Here is a 23640-nt window from a genome sequence, read left to right as displayed (position 1 = left end):
ATGTGGCCTGTTCTCCCATTGTACATTCAGACGTATGGCCTGTTACTCCTCCATCAGACAAGCCTGTAGCTATCGCATGACCTCTAACAACACTATAGTGGGGTTCCTATGCTGCGTCCTCATGGTATTCGGTGATCTGGAACCTGGCAGGTTCTATATTGAAGCAATCCTGGTCTGTAGGCCGTATCATGGCTTCATCTCTTGACGTTCATTCCATAAATCCGATTCAACGAATCGAGGCTTTGCATTACGTCTAAAGCAGAGTGAGTCTCACGCCTTGGGGAACCGTCGCAGCCTTAACAGGCCTTTTTCTCAACCAGGTACCCTCCCAGTTTGAGGCTGGCTGTGCGTTAGGGACACTGTCACCCTACGGCACCTGGAAATCAAGATCCAGATACGAAGCAAGGTGTGTTAAATACCGTTGCCAAAAGGCTGGTTCTTCAAGAAGATCTTCCTTGGTGTTTCTCAACCTTGACAGCTTTAAGATGTGTGGACTTCAACTCCCCGAACTCCCCAGAATCAGAGGAGGAAGAGGAGGAGGGGTGGGAGTCGGGGTCAGCATCAGGGCAACCTGAGAGCACTGAGAGGGAAGAGGGGATGGCGCTGGCAGAGAGAGAGACAGAGACAGAGAGACAGAGAGAGAGAGAGAGACAGAGACAGAGACAGAGAGACAGAGACAGAGAGAGAGAGAGACAGAGAGAGAGAGACAGAGAGAGAGACAGAGACATAGAGACAGAGAGGGAGAGAGAGAGAGACACAGAGAGAGAGACAGACAGAGAGACAGAGAGAGAGACAGAGAGAGAGAGAGAGAGACAGAGAGAGAGAGAGACAGAGACAGGGACAGAGAGTCAGAGAGAGAGGGAGAGAGAGAGAGAGAGAGATGGAGACTGGGCCATCTCAGATGGAGAGTCCACAGCCCCCAGGTCTGGAGGTGGCTGATGTGGAAGAGGAGGAACAGCCAGGCCTAGTGCCTGACACTCAGAAGGCAGAGGAGAGGAGAGCAGTGGAAATCTATGGGCCGGTCCTTGGGACAGAAGAGCAACCGCTGCTAGCAAAGCCCCACCCTCACTCTGGGAATAAAAGCCAGGGGGGAAGAGACGAATAGGTGTGGCAGACAACGATTCATCCTCTGGATGGATGGACTTGTTAGCCAGCATTGAGAGAAAAACTTTTTGCTGTGGCTGCTGGTGCTCCTAATAAAGGAATCGTTTGAGTTCACTTTAGAGGGTTTGTCGTGTTTGGGGAGCTGGGTCAGAACACACCGGTTCTGGGTAATCACAGTGCAGCGATGACCTCCAGTGGCACCTTGGTTACATTCAATAAGATCTCATTGTGTTTAAGGACGGAACCAGCCCAGGTAACTTCAGGACAGACCTGGACAGAGAAGCAGCTCACTCCTGGCTTGATGGATGGAGACTGGCAGAGTGGCGAAAGGCCTCCTCCAGCCCTATTCCCCCCCCCCCCTGTGATTTCTTCACGCTTTGGAGTGCGAGATTTGATTAGGCTGCTCGTAACGGGCGTGTGACTATCCATTACAGCTCAGGAAATTACCAGCTGCCACCCAGCGCCACAGATAAAGTGGGTGGAGGGATTTTTAAGGAGGGGGGGAGAAAACTGGGGAGGGGGGGGGTTGCGTTGTCTCTCGCTGCCCATCCCTTTGGCGATCAAATTAGGCTCATCTGCATGGAAGAGTTTAATACTTCGCCGGCCCAGCTTACAAAAGAAATAATAAATTAGCCATCGAATCTGCTCCGCGCTCCTCAAACAAGAGACGTACACGAAAATGCACACGTTACAGAAGGATATGTTTTTATTTCCTTTTCCCACCCTCCTGAATTCTTCTTCCCCAAACCAAAGTGCATCAACACTGCAAATAAATAACATCTCGAAAAAAAATAAATACATCAAATAAATACATAAATAGAGGGTGGGACTTGAAGTCAAGACGGTGGGCTCCGTTGCGCAGCCTGCAACCACGACTAATCCGGCTTCACAGTGGGACTGCCATGGTTTCAGTAGTGGGGTGAAGGCCAGGGTGTTTTTTTTGGGGGGGGGTTGCAGGATCGGGGTGGGGCACCCCTCAGCCCCCTTGGGACCTCTGAACTACCACGAATAATGCAAGCAATGGTGGAAGTTCTTAAACAGAGAGGAAGCGCCTCACCTGAAATTAGTTGCTTGAACAGAAATTAAGTTTAAACGAAAGCAAATCGGAGTTTATCCTCATCTAAGCTTCCTTCCTTTCTTACTCCCTGCACCTACCTACAATCCCTTGGAGAAATTTGTAACTTTTGAGGAGTTCCAGCCACTCATAGTCCTCGACTTACAATCACAGTTGCAGCCAGAGTTTCTGTTGTTAAGCAAGACGGCACCACCACCTGATGTCACAACCTTTCGGATTTTTTGCAAAGGGTTCTTTAGCAAGTCACTGCAGTTGTTAAGTGAATTGTGAGGTCATTAAGTGCATCCCCTATTGACTTTACTCATTGGAAGCCTGTTGTGACCCCAGGATGCTGCAGGCATCAGAAATACATGCGCCCAGAGTCAGTCGCACACGACTGAGGGGGAATCCTCCAACGGTCGTAAATGCGAGGACAAGTCATTAAATCACTGTATTTCAGGAAACTCAAACAGCTGCTAAGGGAATGGTTGTAAGTCAAGGACTACCTGGACTTGCAGGCAGAAGACCATCAGCCTCTTAGGCAGAGGTCCCCAAACTTGGCTACTTTAAGACTTGTGGACTTCAACTCCCAGAATTCTCCAACCAGCTATGGAGAATTCTGGGAGTTGAAGTCCACAAGTCTTAAAGTGGCCAAGTTTGGGGGCCTCTGCTCTTAGGAATGGGAAAGCCTCCCCCCATCTTCCACACCCACACACCTCACAACAGGCCACCTGCACTAAACAAGCAAAGGGGTCACCTGAGACGGGAGGATCCAAATCTAGCAGCACGAAGTATGTAGGTGTGCTGCGTTGTTAAAAAGACCAAAGCAGAGGAAGGCTGCTGCCGGTAGGTTAAGATTGGGCGCAGTTCAGCAAACCGGCAAATCCCACCACAGGTTGGCCCCAGCCCCACCCGTTTTTTTGGCCTCTTTTTAAGGCCATTTTAAGCCATTTTTCCCCTGAAAAATAGCCCCAAAACAGCCTAAAAATGGCCCCCAAACCACCCCAAAAGCAGCCTGAAAAGGCCCCCAAAATGGACTGAAAAGCCCCCCCCCAAAGGCCCCCAAACAGGCTGAAAAATGGGCGGGACAGGCCCAGCCAGGGTTGAGATTAGTCCCAACTGGCTGAATCTAACCTCTTCCTTTGAGGCGAGTGGCCGGCAGGCAGGGCTGGGTGTGATGAGTGACGTCACCCACCCAGTCAAATAACCCAGCCAGAGAACCGGTTGTCAAAGAATTTAAACCCCTCCACTGGACCAAAGGCCCATGTGGCAATTTAAAAACGAACGTATTGCACATAAGAGATTTGTGCCATGATTATTAGACCTGCAACAATGAAGTCTTGTGCTTTGTCTGCGTTGGTTTCTTTGACCTCCAAGTGAACTATTTTGAACAACCCAGTGCTTCTAATAACTAAATCCACCATCTAGGAACAGTTTCCCAACCTTGCTTGCTTGAAGGTGGGTGGACTTCAACTCCCAGAATTGAAGACTTCGACTCTGGGAGTTAAAGCCCACCCATCTTCAAGTGAGCAAGCTTAGGAAATGTTGATCTCGGAGATAAACGAAGCTTCTCTTTAGAATTCTGGACTCTCCAATCCCTTGCTAATTTCCACATTATTATGTTCAAGTATTAAAAGACATGCACACAACGACAGAAGGTCATTTAGGCTGCATTTCAACACACTGGAGATGGAAAGCAATCAAGACTCCAAATGTGTAGAACCCACGGGGAGATACTTCTCAACCAAGCATGTTTGAGGGAATGACAATGTGAGGTTCTTGATTATAGGTTTCTGGGCCGAAAGAGAACCAACGTCTCGTCTCCTTTCAAGCTCCTGGTGGAACTGTAGAATTCTGGGCAGGTTCTTCTCAACCAGAAGGAGAAGGTCCATGGATGAGTGGTTGAGTTAGGATCACTCCGGCACTTATGAGAATCGCCATTTTAGTAGCTGGAATGGAAAGGCAGAAATGACCGAAGGGAGAGACAGAACTGGGTTCTCCTAGATGTTTGGTCTGTAGACCAAACATTCATGATTTACTCTTGACGATGTGGGTCACACTGGCAGGCCTGGCTCCCATGGGGCCTGAGACTCAGACATCCAGGACGTGGTTCAGATACGAGATGTAGCAGATGGCCAGCCTCAAAATCTCAATTTTGGACAGCTTCTTATCCGGAGGGAGTGTGGGCAAGAGCTTCCGGAGTTCAGCAAAGGCCATGTTGAAGGCCTCGACGCGGATCCTCTCCCGCGTGGCGTGGGCCGTCCGATACTTAGCCGTGGCTCGCCGGCGACGCCGTCGTTCCTCGCGGCTGAGGTGCTGAAGGTCCTTCTTCATGTGTTCGCTGGAGTCGGGTCCCCGGGACTGGCCACACAGATTGAGGGACCCGGCATCTTCTACGGGTCCACCACGGCCACCCCCACAGTCGCTGAAGACCGACTCCGTCTCGGAATGGGTGGGCTGTAGATCAATCTCGGTCTGGTCTGAATTGAGCATCGCAGCTGAGAAGACCACGGGGCAGCCCGGTTGTGGGGCAAAGAGAGAGGAGAAGGGAAGGGAAGGGCTTTGGATAATCCCTACAGGAGGACAGGCAGGATGGGCTTCGGAATCCACCTCAAATTTCCACGCAGTTCGCTCTCACGAAATTGTGGGAGGCAACCTAGAGATATTTTGGAGGGCGCAGAAAATCTGGATGGATCTGGGCACTTTGGCCGTCTACCTGAAAGGATGAGAGAAACAACATGGCAGCAATAGTAATACAGATTGAAACCTGTGCCTATTGAAAGCAATGTCACGGGGCCATCCTTATGCCAGTTTACTCCCACAAGTCCCCTTGAGGTGAACAGGGCTTATTCATACATTCATATATAAATAATACCAGTCTCAAATATATCCCCAGTTAGAGTTGATCCTTGGCCCTTGTGTGTCTCTGCAATCTACCTCTCAACAAAGAAACAGCACCAGTTCTGGCTCGGTGGGTGTCCCAATTTTCAAAGCTGCTGAGATGCTTCAAAATGTTCTTCAGAAGACACGCAAACCCCAGAACATTCCCTACACAAGCGATGGCGGTTTGTCCTTCCAAATCTCTGTCTCTAACCCAATGATTCTCAACCTTGGCAACTTTAAGCAGCGTGGCCTTCAACTCCCAGAATTCTAACATTTTATTTTATTTTATATTATTTTATTTGCCAATCACTTACAAGATAATAGGTATAAGTATAAACATGAGTAAGAATACAGGAAGTAGGTACGCATAAATGGGGACAATAGGACAGGGACAGGAGGCACGATGGTGCACTTATGCATGTCCCTTACAGATCTCTTAGGAATGGGGTGAAGTCAATTGTGGATAGTTTGTGGGGAAAGGAGTGGGAGTTAGAGGATGTAGCAACAGAGTCAGGTAGTGCATTCCAGGTATTGACCACTCTGTTGCTGAAGTCGGACTTCCTGCAATCAAGTTTGGAGCAGTTTACATTGAGTTAGTATCTGTTGTGTGCTCTTGTATTGTTGTGGTTGAAGCTGAAGTAGTCATTGACTGGTAGGACACTGTAGCAGATAATTTTGTGTTCTACGCTTAAGTCCAACGCTTTAGGCAGTGTAGTTCAAGGTTGTCCAAACCCAAAATTTCAAGCCTGGTGGTGTAGGGTATTCTGTTGCGAGCAGAGGAGTGTAGTACTCTTCCTGTGAAATATTTCTGGGCTCGCTCAATTGTATTAATGTCCGATATACAGTGCGGAGTCCAGACAGATGAGTGTATTTGAGTATTGGTCTAGCAAAAGTTTTGTACGCCCTAGTTAGCAATTCTATATTCCCGGAGGAGAAACTTCGTAAGATTAGATTTACAACTCTTAATGCCTTTTTGGCAAGGCTGTTACAGTGAGCTCTGGTGCTTAAGTCGTTAGATATGAGTACTCCCAGGTCCTTGACAGAGTGAGGGCCATCAACGAGGTCATATCCGCCTAGTTTGAATTTGGTGTACTGATTTTTTTTTTTACCAATGTATAGGATAGAGCTTTGCCTCATCCTGTTGTGGTTAGCCGGCAGCAGTGAGGACAAGGTTCCCGAGGAGCCTGTGCTAAGTGCACAGGAGCACAGGATGATTCATAGAAGAGAACCGCTGGAGCAGCACAAGCATCTTGGGAGTAAGAATGCAACGTAATGGCCCCTCCCTTCAGGGAATATAAGCCCGGTTTCAAAAGGTTTTTGCTTTTGCAGAAGGCAAAAATGCTCTAAGGACCCAGCATTGTGTGTAGAGACTCCGGCTTATCTGAAGAATTCTGTCAAGGCTTTTCTGGTTGGACTCATTGGCTGCAAGCCATCTTTTATCTACCAAGAAGTTTATTTGTGGATTAAAGCTGTGAAGGGTTTGAGTTACTGAGTTTGTTGGATATTTTCCTGCTGGTAACAGGGTCGGGTCAGAACAAATCCCAACAACAGCCACCATCCATCCTTAAATATCCAAGATGGGGCAGCTCTGGCTGACGTTGTCCTTGATGGAAACAACGCTACCTGGTTCATCAGAGTCTCCAGATTTTAATGATAATATAAGATAAAGGACGGAAGGACCCTGAGACAGAATGGAGGGGAAGATACAACCCACAAGCTGCCAATGGACCAAGCTGGACATCCTTGTTCATTGTAAGAAAGGATAAGAAGTCCTCAACTTACGGCAACCCTAAATTTCTACTGTTGAGCCCAGACAGTTGTTAAGTGATTTTCCCCCCCCCTTCTCCGTTTTATGGTCTTTCTTCCCGAGGTTGCTGCGGGAATTACTACAGCTGTTAAGTTAGTAACACGGTTGTTCAATGAATCTGTAACTTTGAACCATCGCTAAACGAACTGTTCTAAGTCGAGGACTCCCTGTAAGGAGCGCTTCTGACAGCTGCTGCGATTCCTGGGAGGGTCCCTGCAGCGGCTGAGCTCTTAACAGCTTGTTTAGGGCCCAACTGTTGCTTGACCGAGGAGCTGCCTAGTAGGCGGAGATGTTGACAAGAGACGGGCATGTTTGTGCAGCCGGTGGGAAGGGAGGCAGCCAGCCTGGGGGAAGTGGGGGGCAGGTAATGGGGACCAGGTGTCTCCTGGAATGGGAGACCCCACCCTGGTTTCCTCCCCCCATGACAAATCCTCATCTCCAGGCTCCGAAAGAGTCTTGCTTCAACATCTCCACAATTCACCTCCTGAGTCTTCTGAGCTCCAGGAATTGACTTCAGGAATTGACCAACAATCACATCTCCTTTCTACCCCCACATTTCTCCATCTCTCTCTTTTTTCTCTCTCTCTTTCTCTCTCCCTTTTTCCCTTCTCTTTCTCTCTTTCTCTGTTTCTTCTCCTCCCTCTCTCTTTCTCTTTCTTTTTTCTCTCTGTTTCTTTATCTCCCCCTCTCTCTCTTTTCTCTCTCTCTTTCTTTCTCTCTCCCTCTCTTTCTTTCTCTCCCCCTCTCTTTCTTTCTCTTTCTCTCCTTTTTTTCTCTTTCTTTCTCTCTCCTCTTTTTCTCTCTTTTTCTGTCTTGCTTTCCCTCTCTCCCTCTCTTTTATTTTTTCTTTCATTTCTCTTTCTGTTTCTTTCTCTCTCCTTTCTCAATCAATCAATCAGAATAGAGCAGGAAGGGACCTTGAAGATCTTCTAGTCCAGCCCCCTGCTGCTGCTGCTGCTCCTCCTCCTCCTCCTTCTTCTCTCTCTCTCTCTCTCTCCCTTTTTTCCCTTCTCTTTCTCTCTTTCTCTGTTTCTTCTCCTCCCTCTCTCTTTCTCTTTCTTTTTTCTCTCTGTTTCTTTATCTCCCCCTCTCTCTCTTTTCTCTCTCTCTCTCTTTCTCTCTCCCTCTCTTTCTTTCTCTCCCCCTCTCTTTCTTTCTCTTTCTCTCCTTTTTTTCTCTTTCTTTCTCTCTCCTCTTTTTCTCTCTTTTTCCGTCTTGCTTTCCCTCTCTCCCTCTCTTTTATTTTTTTCTTTCATTTCTCTTTCTGTTTCTTTCTCTCTCCTTTCTCAATCAATCAATCAGAATAGAGCAGGAAGGGACCTTGAAGATCTTCTAGTCCAGCCCCCTGCTGCTGTTCTCCTCCTCCTCCTCCTCCTTCTTCTTCTCTCTCTCTCTCTCTCTCTCTCATTTTCCTTCCCATGCACCTTCACAGAAAGGCAGGCCTCCCTATCCCATTTCCCAAACAGTTTGAACAATCACATCCAACATGTGATTCTTAAGGGATCGTCTAGATCTACAGAAGCCCCGCCCTGGTCAACATTTTCATCAACGATCAACACAAAGGATTGCCATGTGATCTGCGGATCACACACGCAACTGGACTGCATCGCTAATACCCCAGAAAAAAGGGGTGCAGGATTCAAAAGGATCTTGGTGGGATCGAATGTTGGATCCCCTCCGACAAAATGCTTTCCAGAAATGTGAAGTTTGACTGAAACAGGCAGGAAAATCCAGACTCCGGGTACAAGTTGGGCCCTCCCCAGTTTAGCAGATCTCCACCTTAAGAGGGATCAGGGTCTCCTGGAAGACCATTTAAGCATCAGCCGGAAATACGTGACAGCTGTCAAAATTGGGATTTGGGCTGAATCGCAGAGGCACATCTGGTTGCCACCAGACAAAAAAGGACGCTGAGGAACTAGGAAGCAAAAAGTGGCAAAGATACTAAAGGGTTTGGAAACTAAATCCTACAAAAAGCAGCTAATAGAACTTGGTATGTTCAAGTAAAAGAATATGTTGGGTTTTGGCCACAATAAAGATTTGATGAAACTCTAAGACTTTGGCCACCTCATGAGAAGGAAGAAGGACTCCCTGGAGAAGAGCCGAGTGCTGGGAACGGTTGAGGGCAAAAGAAGGAGAAGAAGAAGGGGAGGACAGAGAAGGAGGGGGCTGGATGGAGTGATGGAAGCAGTCGGCGTGAGCTTCAGTGGACTCCGGGAGATGGTGGAGGACAGGAAGGCCTGGAGGAACGTTGTCCATGGGGACCTGATAGGTTGGACACAACTTCATGACTAACAACAACAACAAAAGATTTGATCCACGGAAAGAAGAGGAGGCTAAGATGAGATCAGTCTTCCAGTCCTCGAAGGTCTGATCCAGGGAATGGAGGGGGGGGATTTATTCTCCACAGCCCCCCAAGGACAAGATAAGAACCACTGGATGGAGAGATGTCCCAGGTATGACTGGGAAAACACTGCATTGTGGAACAGCCGCTCTCTTTGAAGACATGACGCTTCCTCCCTGGAGGTTTCCTTAGAAAAGACTCGACAGACCTTTGGGTGGGATTAGATGACCCCCAAAGTCCCTTCCCGCCTTAAGAGTCTACGCTTGTTTGGAATGGCGGTTGGTTCAACGCATGCCTTGGCTTTCAAAGCAATGCAGGTGGTACAGAAGCCACGGATCAAAGGGGAGCTAGAACAGAGACCCCCAAAACAAGGGAAGGGGTTGTTTAGGGGTCTACAGCATGAATTAGGATAACGGCAAGTAGAAGTTATGCTTGACTCCTCTGAATAGCTGGGAGAACTGCTCAAATGTGGGTGCCAGGAAATTTGCATTTAGGGTGGCGTAGATTTGAAGATATTCCCTTTTGTGGCGTTAAGAGAATGGCCAGCATTGAGCTTGGACAGAATTAAGCTCCATAAAACACACACAAAAATTGAGCTGAAATGCCGTTTTATAATACAAATCTCTCCAAAGGGAATATCTGCTAGTCCCGAAGACTTAGTTTTTAATACAAAAAAAGTCTGAAAATGATCTTTAGCTGTGTGAAAGTTCATCCATAAGAAAGAAAGGAAAGGGAAAGGGAGATAGGAGGAAAAAGGGAAGGGAAAGGAAAGAGAAAGAAGAGAAAGGAAAGAGGGAAGGGGAGGAAAAGGAGAAAGAAGAGAAGGGGAAGAGGGAAGGAAAGGGAAAGGGAGACAGAAGGAAGAAGGGAAGGGAAAGGAAAGGAGAAAGAAGAGAAAGGGAAGAGGGAAGGTGGCGGGAGAGGAAGGGAAGGGAAGGAAAATAGAAGGAGGAAGGGAAGGAAAGGGAATAAATGCTCAGGTAATCTATTGGATTTAAGATGAATTCCCCAATCCAACTTCCGAGTTTTGAATCAGAACTAAAAATCTAGCTACCGTTTCCTCTGCTCCGACTGCTTTTTCCTTCTTGGGGGAAGATTCTGGAGAATGGTGGCGCCCACTTGGCATTCTTGCTTTGGGCAGGAGCCAGAGGCACCCAAAGGGCTTGTCGCCCATCTCCTCCACAGAGAAAGGAGACCCTTCCCCCAACTCCTCCCATACATTTAGGGACCCCTCCTTGCCAGCAGCCCAAAGTAAACCTGCCAGAATGTAGAATTCCCACCTTCTCCTGAAACCAAGCAAGAAAACTTGGACTTTTGTGTTTTTACATCCTTCCTGGCTAAGTTAGGCTGAAGACCACCACCCCCACCCCCACCCCCGATCCTCAACGGGTGTGGAGGTGCCTCTAGGGCAGGGGGTCTCCAGCCTTGGCAACTTTAAGATGTGGACAAGCCGGCTGAGGGACTCTGGGAGTTGAAGTCCACACCAGTCTGACAGCGGCCAAGGTTGGAGACCTGTCCTCACTCACCTGCGCTGCCATCCTGCTCAGCACGAAAACGGGGCAGCCCTTGGCCGCATCTTTGCTTTTAAGGCACTCCCAAGGGCGGAGTTTGCCCAGTTCTGGAGCTTGTTGGGGGGACGCTGATAAGCCCCCTGCTCTCCATCCGTGTGTGTGTGTGTGTGTGTGTGTGTGTGTGTGTGTTAGAGTTAAATGGAGAGCTAGCAAAGAGCCAGGGCTCTGCTATTTTCTCTTCCTGCACCAGTTCCTTTTCCCCATTGCCTGGTTCCCCCGACCCCCCAAAAGGGGATTGCTGCCTGATTCCACCGCTCTCCTCGAAATTTCTAGTAAACCGAGCAGCGGCCTCTTCTTAAAACTTATCTTTTCTTACCTTTTTAATCGCCCCCTCCGTCTGCAGGTGGGGGAGTAAATTAGCAGGGTGGACATTTAATGGATCAGGGTTTTTTTTTTTTTCTTAAAAGGGTGCAGAACACTTTCATTAGCAACCCCAGAGCGAAGGAAGGGAAAGGGAAAGAGAGAGAGAAGGAGAAGGAAAGGAAAATAAGGAGGAAAGGGAGGGAAGGAAGAAGGAGGAGAAGGGAGGGGAGGGAGAGAAGAAAGGAAGGAAAAGAAGGAGAAGGGGAAGAAGGAAACGGAAGGAAGGAAAAGAGAGGCAAGAAAGCCGGAAAAGAAGGAGAGCCGGCCACGCACCGAAATCCTAACGGTGTCCCGCCTTCCATTCAGTACCTCGGCGAGATCCATGAACGAGGCTCCCCTCACCCTCCCTCCCTTCCTTCCTCCCTTCCTTTCTTCCTCCCTTCCTTCCTTCTTCCTCCCTTCCTCCCTTCCTTCCTTCCTCCCTTCCTTTCTTCCTCCCTTCCTCCCCTTCCTTCCTTCCTCCCTCCCTTCCTTCCTTCCTTCCTTCCTTCCTCCCTTCCTCCCTTCCTTCCTTCCTCCTTCCTTTCTTCCTCTCCTTCCTTCCTTCCTCCCTTCCTTTCTTCCTCCCTTCCTCCCTTCCTTCCTTCCTTCCTTCCTCCCTTCCTCCCTTCCTTCCTTCCTCCCTTCCTTTCTTCCTCCTTCCTTCCTTCCTCCCTTCCTTTCTTCCTCCCTTCCTCCCTTCCTTCCTTCCTCCCTTCCTTTCTTCCTCCCTTCCTCCCTTCCTTTCTTCCTCCCTTCCTTCCTTCCTCCTTCCTTTCTTCCTCCCTTCCTCCTTCCTTTCTTCCTCCCTTCCTTCCTTCCTTCCTCCCTTCCTTTCTTCCTCCCTTCCTCCCTTCCTTTCTTCCTCCTTCCTTCCTTCCTCCCTCCTTTCTTCCTCCTTCCTCCCTTCCTTCCTTCCTCCCTTCCTTCCTTCCTTCCTTCGGCACCCGTCAAAGGGGGAAAGCGGGTTGTTTCCATTCAGAATTGGTTTTCTTTTTTGCCTGCAGGCTTTTTGGGGGGTGGGGGGTGCATTTGGTTTTTACCGAACCGGAGCGCGAGGTTTCTCCGGCGGTTTCCCTTTCGCAAAAGGACCGAAGAAGGAAACTTCTTGCTCTGCCTGTTGCGGTGCGCGCCGGCTCTCCGCTGCCCGCCCTGCCTCTCTTTCCTTGCCGGGCAGCACGCGGCAACCTCCAGGTGTGCAAGGAGAAAAGGAAAGGAAGGAAAGAAGGAAGGAAGGAGGGAGGGAGGGAGGAAGAGAAAGAAAGGAAAGAAGAAGGAAAGAAGGAAAGAAAGAAAGAAAGAAAGAAAGAAAGAAAGAAAGAAAGAAAGAAAGAAAGAAAGAAAGAAAGAAAGAAAGAAGAGGGAGGAAGGAAAGGGAGGAAGGAAGGAAAGAAGGGAAGGAAGGAAGGAAGGAAGGAAGAAGAAAGAAGAGAGGGAAGGAAGGAAGGAAGAAGGAAGGAAAGAAAGAAAGAAAGAAAGAAGAAAGAAGGAAGGAAAGAAAGAAAGAAAGAAAGAAAGAAAGAAAGAAAGAGGGAGGGAGGGAGGAAGGAAGGGAAAAGTGGAAAAGCCGTCCCGCGGTGGGATGAAGAGCCCTCCCAGCCTTACCTCCGCCGCCTCGGCGCTCCGCTCGCCGCCGCCGCCTCCTCCTCCTCCTCCTCCGAGGCTGCTGCTCCTCACGCCCGGCTGACAGCGCTGGGCGCTGGGCGAGCCCCCCGGCCCCGGGGCCTTCCCGAGGCGGCCTCCATCGCGCCAGCCGCCCCGCGCCCCTCCGGCAGGTGCTCCGCGCGGACACCGGGGGCGCACCTGGAGGCGCGCCCTATTTATCGGCAGCCTGGCCGCGCCCGGGCCCGGGGGGCGCTTCCCATTGGACGCCCGGTGACCCCCCTCGCCCGGGATGCCATTGGCGGCGGGAGGGGCCCGGGGCGGGGCGGGGCCCGCGGGGAGCCCAGACAGCTGGTCCCCATGCATTTTTCATGCGGGGGGCGCCGCGCCCGGCCTGGCCTGGCCCCGTCTGGGGAGGGAGGGAGGGGGCGATGGGGAGGAAGGCAGCCGCAGCCCCGCTTCTCCCCCCACCCCCAGGGAAGACCCTCCGCTCCCCCCACCCCACCCCGCTGCTCCGAGGCCACCTTTTCAAGAGCCCCCGCCCCCGACGCTCCAGAAGGTAAGAAGGGCCAACAACAGCCCTGCAAGGCAGCTTGGGGGCCCTTTGGACGGGTGGCTGGAAGCCCCCAGGGGGGTCCTTTCCTTCTCATATCCACTTTTATTTTATTTTATTTTGTGATACAAACACTCGCGTCTTCCCTTCAAGGGAGCGCCCGCCTCGCCTGGGGACAACTATCTGGGGCAAGATTGAAAGTTTGCAGCCTGATCCGGTCCATCAGGGCCCGTCCGCTACTCTGAACTTTCTACCCACATACATGCTATAGCGAGTGGCCATAACCATCCTCCTCTTAACTAACCCCGTTGCGTTTAACAACTGCTGTCCCACTGAGCGACCAAGGAAGCAGCAAAAGCGAAGGGAAAGAAGGGGGAAACTGGAAAAGGTTTGGGGGAGTTTTCTCCTCCTTTCTCCTCCTCCTCCTCTTCTTCTTCCTCCTCCTCTTCTTTTTCTTCTTCTTCCTCCTTCCCTTCTTCCTCCTCCTCCTCCCTCCTTTCTTCTTCCTCCTCCTCTTCTTTTTCTTCTTCCTCCTCCTCCCTTCTTCCTCCTCCTCCTCCTTCCTTTCTTCTTCCTCCTCCTCTTCTTTTTCTTCTTCTTCCTCCTCCTCTTCTTCTTCCTCCTTCCTTTCCTCTTCCTCCTCCTCTTCCTCCTCCTCTTCTTTTTCTTCTTCTTCCTCCTCCTCCTTCTTCTTCCTCCTCCTCCTCCTTCCTTTCTTCTTCCTCCTCCTCTTCTCTTTCTTCTTCTTCCTCCTCCCCTTCTTCTTCCTCCTCCTCTTCCTCTTCCTCCTCCTCTTCCTCCTCCTCTTCTTTTCTTCTTCCTCCTCCTCCTCCTTCTTCTTCCTCCTCCTCTTCCTCCTGTTCTTTTTCTTCTTCCTCCTCCTCCTCCTTCTTCCTCCTCCTCCTCTTCCTCCTCTTCTTTTTCTCCTTCTTCCTCCTCCTCTTCCCGCCTTGCCATCTCAAGCAATTTGCCACTTACAAAGAGCACAACAACACAATAGATGCCCCAAAGAGCTGATACGGTTCCCTTCCACCCTTTCTTTGGTTCCATCTGTAGCCTGAAATTGCTTCAACTTCTCCTCTACTTGCACTGAGTTGGCATTGCCTGTTGCTCTGTCTGCCTATCTATCCTTCCTTCCTTCCTTCCTTCCTTCCTTCCTTCCTTCCTTCCTTCCTTCCTTCCATCCATCAAAGGAGGGTTACCTTATCTGTCTGTTTGCTTACCTACCAACTTATCTTCATCTTACACATATCACTTTAACCACAAACCAGTTCCCTTATGTCTCACTCGCTTCCAGCCCTCAAAATGGGACCCATCCTCACGCCGGATGCATCTCCCAGCAATTTTAATTCCAATTTGTACTTCTTCTAGTCCAGCACTTTTGCGAGATATTTGCAAATGGGATAAATAAATGCCACACTCTTTCCCTATTTTGCTCCGTATTTCATGTATCTCTTGCTTCCTGCAACCCCTGAAAAAGGGACAATACAGTAAAAAAGGACCCAAGGTTAAAACAGCCCCTGAGACAGAATTTTCAGCCCACCTTAAATATCCTCTGATGCTGAATTATTCCTTTAGTTGTTCAAACGGTCCTCATCTGTTGTTCCTCGCTGCCTTAGTGACATTCAGGGGTAGATTCCGACCATTTTTGGTCGTCAGTTGAGTTTCCTGCTTCTTTGCAGAAATGTGTGAGTTTAAGCATCTGTATGTCCGTGTATTATCTTCTGTTCGTTCCAAGCAACAGATTTTTAAAAAATAAATAAAGATTAATATATATATATATATATATATATATATATATATATATATATATATATATATATATATATATATATATATATATATATATATATATTTAAACAGAAGGATTGCAAGCCACTGAAAACCAAGGTGTGGGAGAAACTGAAGAAAGATGAAGGAGAAATCTGGCTGGGAAGAAAGCACCTGCTCAACGGAGGAAAAAGAGGACTAGGATCGGCATAATTCCCACAAGATTCCAGGGAATCCATGGACATTTCCAATCCCCAGGATGTAAATCTGGAAGCCGAAATGCAGGATTGCAAAAGACTGGTATTACATCACCCATATTACTGTATTTTTAAAAAAATCACCAACACTGTTGTGTGTGTGTGTGTGGGGGGGGGAGTCCCAGCCCCCTCTATTTTGAACAGCAGCCTGGTTTCCCAAAATCAGCTGCTACCGTTTGCACTTGTATATTTTTGCTAGAAGTTATACATCAACTAATTAACTCTATTGCTCAGAGACCAAATGGGGCTTGTCGGTTCCATTCACACAACATCCAGTCAAAGCTAGAAGGGGGGAAAGAGTCATTATATGTCTGGAATGATATAGGGCCTCCTGCTTGAGCAGGGGGCTGGACTAGAAGACCTCCGAGGTCCCAATTCTCTTATTCTTATCCACATCCATTCGTCGGTGGAGTGGCTTCTCTCCAAGAAGTTGTGTGTGTTCCATCAGCGGAGGTTTTGAAGGAGAGATTCGACAGCCATTTGTCTGGAATGGCGTACGGTCCCCTGCTTGAGCCAAGCGGGGGTTAGACTAGAAGACCTCCGAGGTCCCTTCCAACCCTGTTGTTTGATTCTAAGTCTCCTGTGGGTGAAGTAGGCCACCATCTGAAACCACAGGGCAGCTGATTTGGGGCAGCTTTGTGGTCCTCTGAGTGCCAGAACTGAGCACGGTTAATCTGGACCGGGGGTCTAGCTCATTTCACGGACTCATCGGTGTGTCCAGGGGGACCAGATTGGGCTCAGGGGGGGAATGAGGGATTCAGATGAGCCGGCCATAGCCATGGAGTCTCCTCGGCTTGAGGGGGCCACAAAACTTCCCTTTTGGCAAAGGACAATTGCAGCCAGATGGTTATAATAAACCCAAAGGTGGAAAGAATTCGCATGACCCGCAATAGTGGGGCTGGTGAAGGGGATGGAACTTGCTGGCTTCTTTGATCAGAGACACTATCCAATATCTACGTGTATTGCTGACTGGAAGTTTCTTGTAGACTTTTAATGTTAAAACAGAAAAAAAAATGAACTTCTGATTTAATAGGATTAGACAGAAATTGAGAGGCCGTTTGTAACCGTGTAGCAAGCAACACATTTATAATTGTACTTATAACTGCTATGGAGTAGATCGGAAGCTGTTTCTTTGCACTTTTTCTCTTTTCTAATTTTCTTTTCCTTTCTGGGTGCTCCGTCACTGGAGGCTTTTAAGAAGAGACTGGATGGTATAGAGATCTGTCTGGGACGGTATAGGATCTCTTTCCTGAGCAGGGGGCTAGACTAGAAGACCTCCAAGGTCCCTTCCAGCTCTATTCTATTCCTATTCTTATTCCTATTCTATTCTATTCTATTCTATTCTGTATTGTATTCTATTCTGTATTCTATTCTATTCTATTCTGTATTATATTCTATTCTGTATTCTATTCTATTCTATTCTATTCCATTCTGTATTCTATTCTATTCCTATTCTATTCTATTCCTATTCTGTATTCTATTCTATTCTATATTCTATTCTATATTCTATTCTATATTCTATTCTATTCCTATTCTATTCCTATTCTGTATTCTATTCTATTCTATATTCTATTCTATTCCTATTCTATTCCTATTCTGTATTCTATTCTATTCTATATTCTATTCTATATTGTATTCTATATTGTATTCTATATTCTGTTCTATTCTATTCCTATTCTGTATTCTATTCTATTCTATATTCTATTTTGTATTCTATTCTATTCTTTATTCTATTCTATTCCTATTCTATTCTATATTATATTATATTGTATTGTATTGTATTGTATTATATTATATTATATTATATTATATTATATTATATTATATTATATTCCTATTCTATTCTATTCTATTCTATTCTATTCTATTCTATTCTATTCTATTCTGTATTCTATTCTATTCTATATTCTATTCTGTATTCTATTCTATTCTATATTCTATTTTCTGTTCTATTCTATTCCTTGCACTCTTAGCTTCCTCTCTGATTTCTTTCCTCGGCTTTGCTTTTTCACTTTGCATTCGTTTTTAACCTTTTTTTTAAAAAAAACAAATCTTTAATAAATAAAAAAAAAGGCTTCAGAACTTTCTCCATGAGTGCTTTGTTTATTTGTTTACCTCCCAGCTTTATTAATTGCTCTGGAAAATGCAGAATGCGCCTACCCTCCTGTGGCATTTTTGTCTTAATAACAGTGTTGCCCAGCTGTGGGTTTTGGATCCATTTCCTCCTTATGCCCACAGGCTAGCTTGGCTCGGTTTTAGTTGAAATCGCGCACATCCAACAAGGAGTAGTGTCCCATTTCCTGGATAAGGGTGTCAAATTTCTGAAGCTAAGCGCTGCCGCACACCTCTTGCACGCGGCTTGCTCTTGAGTAACCCCGTTTGAGGCTGCCCAGTCCAAGCGCCTGGTTGCCTTCCATGCACGGGAGCGATTCCATTTGGAGGAGTATCTCTCGGTTTGGGGGGGCATTGTGTCTCTCCATCCTGAGGCCTCGCGCGTGGGTACCGAATGGTGTGGCAGCCTGGCTGCATGGCAATTGTCTCCACACAAATGCCATCTGCCTTTAGAGCATAACTCTCTCTCTCTCTCTCTCTTTTTTGTTTAATACCGTGGAGCTAAATTTGCCGTCCTAGTGGGCCTAATCCCGTTTGCAATTCTCTATCTTAGGGAAGGAAGGAGAAAGAAAGACGGGACGGGGGGGGGAGGGAGGGAGGGATGGCACCAGAGAGGCAACATTTGGCAAGAGAGGAGGTGACATATTGTGGGTCCCACCGGGGACCTTGGCTGGCCTGGTCTTGTCAGGCAAAGCAGGCGGCGTTAACTCTCCAAGGACTGGCGGCGCCTCCCTCTTCCGGCCTTGAACCTCCTTTGAAATTCAAGAAGAGCCTCTGGCAGAAAATCAGGTGATCGCTATCCCTATCACCACCATTATTGATTTGGGTTTCGTATTAATAAATAATTTGCTTTTATCGGCGGCTATGAAAGATGACCGCCTTCCAATCGCTCGTCCAGAATTTCAGTCAGTCTCCTGCCTGACCAGAGGGTTGGACTAGAAGACCTAGGCGGTTCCTTCCAACTCTGATAGTCTGTGTTCTACGAGAGAGAAAGAGAGAGAGAAAGAGAGAGAGAGGGAGGAGGGAGGGAGAGAGAGAGAGAGAAGAGAGAGAGAGAGAGAGAGGAGGGAGGGAGAGAGAGAGAGAGAGAGAGAGAGAGAGAGAGAGGGCTTCGCTTTCGTTCTGAATTTCGGAGAGGTTTAAAAACTGGAACAAGCATGGAAGTGCACAAGCGGATCCAGCGATGGGATCAGGAAAGACACGCATAATAAAAAAGGAATAAAATAATAAAACGAAATGATAGTGGTGAGCAAACTTAGAAATGGCCGCAAAACAGGTCCTCCCCAAAGCTGGGTTCAAATGTAGCCATAAATCACTGGGGGGAGGGGGAGCTTGGCCGTCTCTGTCAGAGTGTGGCAAGGCCATCTAACATCTTCATTAATGAGTGGGGGGGCTGCAGGAGGGGAGCGGGGAGGAGGAGCTGGAGAATAAGCTGTCAAAACATCCCGTTGAGACATAAGAGGCCAAGTTGCAGTCTGGAACAAGAGGAGGAGGAGGAGGAGGAGGAGGAGGAGGTTCGCCTGGATGAGTCCGTTGTTGAGGCGCCCTTAACAGAATAAAAGAAGAACAGAGTTGGAAGGGAGCTCAAAGGTCATCTAGTCCAGCCCTCCCCCTGCTCAACCACTTCAGACAAGTGGCTGTCCGGTCTCTTCATCACTTGAGACTTTCAGGAAGAGATTGGGAGTACCCTGTATCAGAAATGGTGTAGGGTCTCCTGCCTGGGCAGGGGATTGGATTAGATGACCTCCAAAGGTCCCTTCCAACTCCGTTCATCTCCGAAGATCTTCTTAAAAGCCTCAGGGAGGGAACACCCACAGTCTTCTAGAGGCCCCGATGAATTGTTCTCACTATCAGGAAATTCCTCCTTAGTTCCAGGTTGCTTGTTTAGTAGTTTCCATCGTTTCTTCTCCCGCCCTCTGGTGCTTTGGCGGGACCCCCTTTTCTTTGGGCCAGTAGCCCCTCAAATATTGGAATCCGGCCCTTTGCCTGCTCTTTTCCACTAGGCTTGCCCTATCTCACCCCAGGCAACTGTTCTTCACTTCCAGCCGTGGTTGGGGAGGGCGGTGGGGGGGAAACTGGGGATCTGAATACTCCTTGGATACAGAATGACAGAGTTGGAAAGGGACCCTGGAGGTCATCTAGGGGAGAAGCGCGGTGGGATCGCTCCAGAGGAACCACCCGTCTCTCGTCGGCTCGCTTTGATGGCTTGGCTGGAGAGGCAGATCCAGGTTGGTCTCTGTCCAGGACGGAGGTCGGGGTAGGAGTGGGGTCTCTTCCCGTAAAACAGATAAAACAGATAAATCAGAGTTGGAAGGGACCTTGGAGGTCATCTAGTCCAACCCCACGCCCAAGCAGGAGACCCTACACCATTTCTGATCAACGGCAGTCCAGCCTCTTCTTGAAAGCCTCCAGGGATGAAGCTCCCACAACTTCCGAAGGCAACTTCTGTTCCGTGGGTGGATTGTCCTCCCTGTCAGGAAATTTCTCCTTATTTCCAGGTTGAAAAAAATCTCTCCTTGATCAGTTTCCATCCACGATTCCTTCTCTGGCCTTCGGGGGGGGCTTGGAGAATAAATGGACCCCCTCCTCTTTGGGGCAGCCGAGACCTAGACCGAAGAAGGGGCCGGAGAGCCCTCCATCCCAGACCTTCCTTCCTGTGGGATTATTTCCCATTTATTGTCCTCAAGCGCGTGGGCCCCGCCGAGGCTCTTTCGGGGAGGGGGCGCCGCCCGCGTCCTCCCCCCACGCGACCCCCATCCGCTTTCACTCGCCCCCCGTCCCCCCATCCCCCCCCCCCTCCAGCCCCGGACCGGCTCTCCTCTCCCCACGCGCCCGCGGGCGGGTGGGGGGCGTCCCTGCGCGACCCCCGCCAGACGGCCGCTCGGCTCCGGCTCGCCGCAATCTGTTGCTGCCGCTGGGCCGGAGGGGTGTGTGTGTGTGTGTGTGTGGGGGTTGTCCGTCCCCCCCGGTCTCTCCCGGCCTCGGGGCGCTTTGTTCCCGCCGCAGCCCCGGAGCGGGAGCGGCTCCCCCCCCCCCCGCCAGGCGCCCTAATTGAGCCGGGCTAATTATGCGGGGTCTTCTCCTCTCCGGCGGCCGCGGGGGTCTCCATCTGTCCCGCCGCCTTTGTGTCCGCCCATCTGTCGAGCGCCGGCCCGGGGCTCCTTCAGCGCCCCCACCCCCAGCCCCCAAAGGGGTCTCCTCCTCCTCCTCCTCCTCCTCCCGGCCCTCTGCTCGGCTTCCTCTCCAGGGAACCCGCCGGCCGCCCCCTCTCGCCCGGCAGCTCCAGCGGCCTGGGAAGCCAAAGGGGGGCGAGGGGCGAGGGGGCACCCCGAGGTCCTCGGCAGGCAGGAACCCGGCGGCTTTGCCAAACGGACGCCCAGCCCCAACTTTCTCTCGGATTACACGGATATACTGCACTACACCACACACACACACACACACACACACACACACACACACACACACACACACACGGGTGGGGGAAGGGGGAGAAAGGAGGGAGGGAGGGAGGGAGGATGCTGAGGAAAGGATTCAGGCTGAATTGAATTAATAACATTTTATTTTATTTTATTACTTTACCTCACTTCACCTCATTTTACTTTTCTTTACCTCATTTCACCTCACTTTACCTTACCTCACCTCACTTTACCTCACTTCACTTCACCTGACTACTTTTTTTACTTTACCTCACCTCACCTTACTTCACTTCACCTCACTTAACTTTATTTCACCTCACTTTACTTCACCTCATTTTACTTTACCTCACTTCACTTTACCTCACTTCACCTCACTTTACCTCAATTCACTTTACTTTACCTGACGTCCCTTTACTTTACTTTACCTCAATTCACCTCACTTTACTTTACCTCACTTCACCTCACTTTACCTCACTTCACCTCACTTTACCTCAATTCACTTTACTTTACCTGACTTCCCTTTACTTTACTTTACCTCAATTCACCTCACTTTACTTTACCTGACTTCACTTTACTTTACTTTACCTCACTTCACCTCACTTTACCTCACTTTACTTTACCTCACACCTTTACTTTACCTCAATTCACTTTACTTTACTGAATGCTCTATCATACTTTATTTTGAATGGACCATCATTTATCTGAAAGGGTGTAGGCTAGGGTTCCCTGCTTGAACAGGGGGATGGACTAGAAGACCTCCAAGGCCCCTCCCGACCGTTATACTGTTTCTATTGTGGCTTCGGTAGAGTGGATTACTGCTTAGCAACAATTAACCAGTGGAACAGCCTGCCACCAGAAGCTGTGGGTGCTTCATCCCTGGAGGTTTTTAAGAAGAGAACTGGACAGACACTTGTCTGGAATGGAATAGGGTCTCCAGCTTGCGCGGGGGGTTGGAGTAGATGACCTCCAAAGTCCCTTCAAACTCTTTTATTCTGTTATTTGGCCAAGGGGGATTAGACGCACAGGGTATTTGTCTTCTCCCATAAGGTGTCTCCTGAACGCCTGGCAGGGCGGGTTTGTGCCACTGTTTCTCAACTTTAGCCATTTTAAGAGGAGTGGATTTCAATTCCCAGAATTCCCCAGCCAGCATTCTGGGAAGTTAAGTCCCCACGTCTTAAAATGGCTGAACAACTCTGGTTGATTCCCCCTCCTCACTGGGGCGATTCTTCTCCCAGCAGGAGATCAAGATTGTGGGAGTCAAAGGGTTCCCTCCAAGGGAGGCAGGAACCGTCAAGAGGCTACCCTGCCCTCCGCTCCCTCCGTAACCAATTTTAAATCTTAATCAGCAAATAGTAAATTTAAGCAGGCAGGATGGCAACCCTTTCACCACCAAAGCAGCAGCCTGGGTCATTACAGCTGGGCTTCCTTCCTTCCTTCCTTCCTTCCTTCCTTCCTTCCTTCCTTCCTTCCTTCCTTCCTTCCTTCCTTCCTTCTTTTTTATTATCCTCCCTTCTTTCCCTCTTCCTTTCTTTCTTTTTACTCTCCGTTTTTCTTTCCTTCCTCTCTTCCTCCCTCCCTTCTTCCTTCTTTCCTCTCTTGCTTTTCTTTACTCGCCTTCTGCCTTTCCTCTCCTTCTTTTCTTCTTTCCCTTTTCCTCCCTTTGTTTTCTCTCTCTCTCTCTCTCTCTCTCTCTCTCCCCACTTCCTTCCTTCCTTCCTTCCTTCCTTCCTTCCTTCCTTCCTTCCTTCCTTCCTTCCTTCCTTCCTTCAGTGGCAGGTCTGCAAAGCCAGCATTCAACAAAAATGCCTTCTGGATTATTAACTATCTCCTTTCTCCTCCTCCTCCTCCTCCTCCTCCAGCCGCCCCCATATGTTCCCCCTCAGGGCAAAGGGGAGGGCAGCTGCTGCTTTCTCTCCACCCCACTTTCCTTTTGCCTCCAGGGAGGCAGCTGAGTTCAAAGCGGGGGGTGGGGGGAGAGAAGGGGCTGCACCTTGGCCAGTTTCATACAACCACGAATGCCCAACTAGCATCCTTTGGCAGCTTCTCCAAAGCATCCCGGTGAGAACCTGGTTTGTTTATCTACCCGCACAAACCACCTTTGACCAGGATCAGATATCAGCAATACAGGTCGTCCTCCAGTTAGAACGTTTAGTGTCCTTTCCAAGTTACAGCAGCACTGAAAAAGGACCCGTTTTAACACTTAGTGACTGTTTCAGCATCCCTATGGTCAAAAATTCGGATGCTTGGCAACTGGCTCATAATTCTGACGGTCGTAATGTCCCAGGGTCACATGATACCCTGATAAGAAAAATCAGTGGCTCAAGGGAGGTACTAGTACCACTCTATGAAGCCTTAGTAAGGCCACACCTAGAGAACTGCATCCAGTTTGGGTCACCGCACTATAAAAAAGAGATTGAGACTCCGGAAAGAGTGCAGAGAAGAGCAACCAGCGTGATGAGGGGACTGGAGACTCAAACATACAATGAACGGTTGCAGGAACTGGGCCTGGCTAGTCTAGGGAAGAGAAGGACCAGGGGGGACAGGAGAGCAGCCTCCCAATATTTGAGGGGCTGCCCCAGAGAGAAAATAGGGGGTGGGTGTCAAGCTATTCTCCAAGGCACCTGAAGGCCAGACAAGGAATAATGGATGGAAACTGAACAAGGAGAGATTCAACCTGGAAATAAGGAGAAACTTTCTGACAGGGAGAACCATCAACCCATGGAACAGAAGTTGTGGGAGCTTCATCCCTGGAGGCTTTCAAGAAGAGACTGGACTGCCACCTGTCAGAAATGGTGTAGGGTCTCCTGCTTGAGTGGGTGGGTAAGGTT

The 23640-nt window shown here is 49.0% G+C and overlaps 1 protein-coding gene across 3 annotated transcripts; it reads right to left on the bottom strand.

Moving 5' to 3' along the window:
• Positions 1-1456: 1456 nt before the first annotated feature.
• Positions 1457-15022, bottom strand: NHLH1 (nescient helix-loop-helix 1). Of its 3 annotated transcripts, none has more exons than XM_087914271.1 (2): positions 14801-15022; positions 1457-4874 (listed from the first exon to the last, which is right to left on the bottom strand). In XM_087914271.1, exon 2 carries the CDS (start codon positions 4649-4651, stop codon positions 4250-4252), a length of 402 nt encoding a protein of 133 aa, XP_087770397.1. In that variant the 5' UTR covers positions 4652-4874; positions 14801-15022; the 3' UTR covers positions 1457-4249. The 3 variants fall into 3 exon arrangements, with proteins under 3 accessions (XP_087770397.1, XP_087770396.1, XP_087770398.1); XM_087914270.1 differs by lacking the exon at positions 14801-15022 and adding an exon at positions 12708-12938; XM_087914272.1 differs by lacking the exon at positions 14801-15022 and adding an exon at positions 10716-10817.
• Between the last annotated feature and the right edge of the window lie 8618 nt (positions 15023-23640).

Source organism: Pseudonaja textilis, chromosome 16, assembly GCF_049901715.1.
Source record: "Pseudonaja textilis isolate UNSWEBS1 chromosome 16, rPseTex1.2, whole genome shotgun sequence".
Taxonomy (NCBI): domain Eukaryota; kingdom Metazoa; phylum Chordata; class Lepidosauria; order Squamata; family Elapidae; genus Pseudonaja; species Pseudonaja textilis.
Note: the sequence above shows the minus strand (reverse complement) of the source record. Positions and strands in the feature narration are given on the sequence as shown.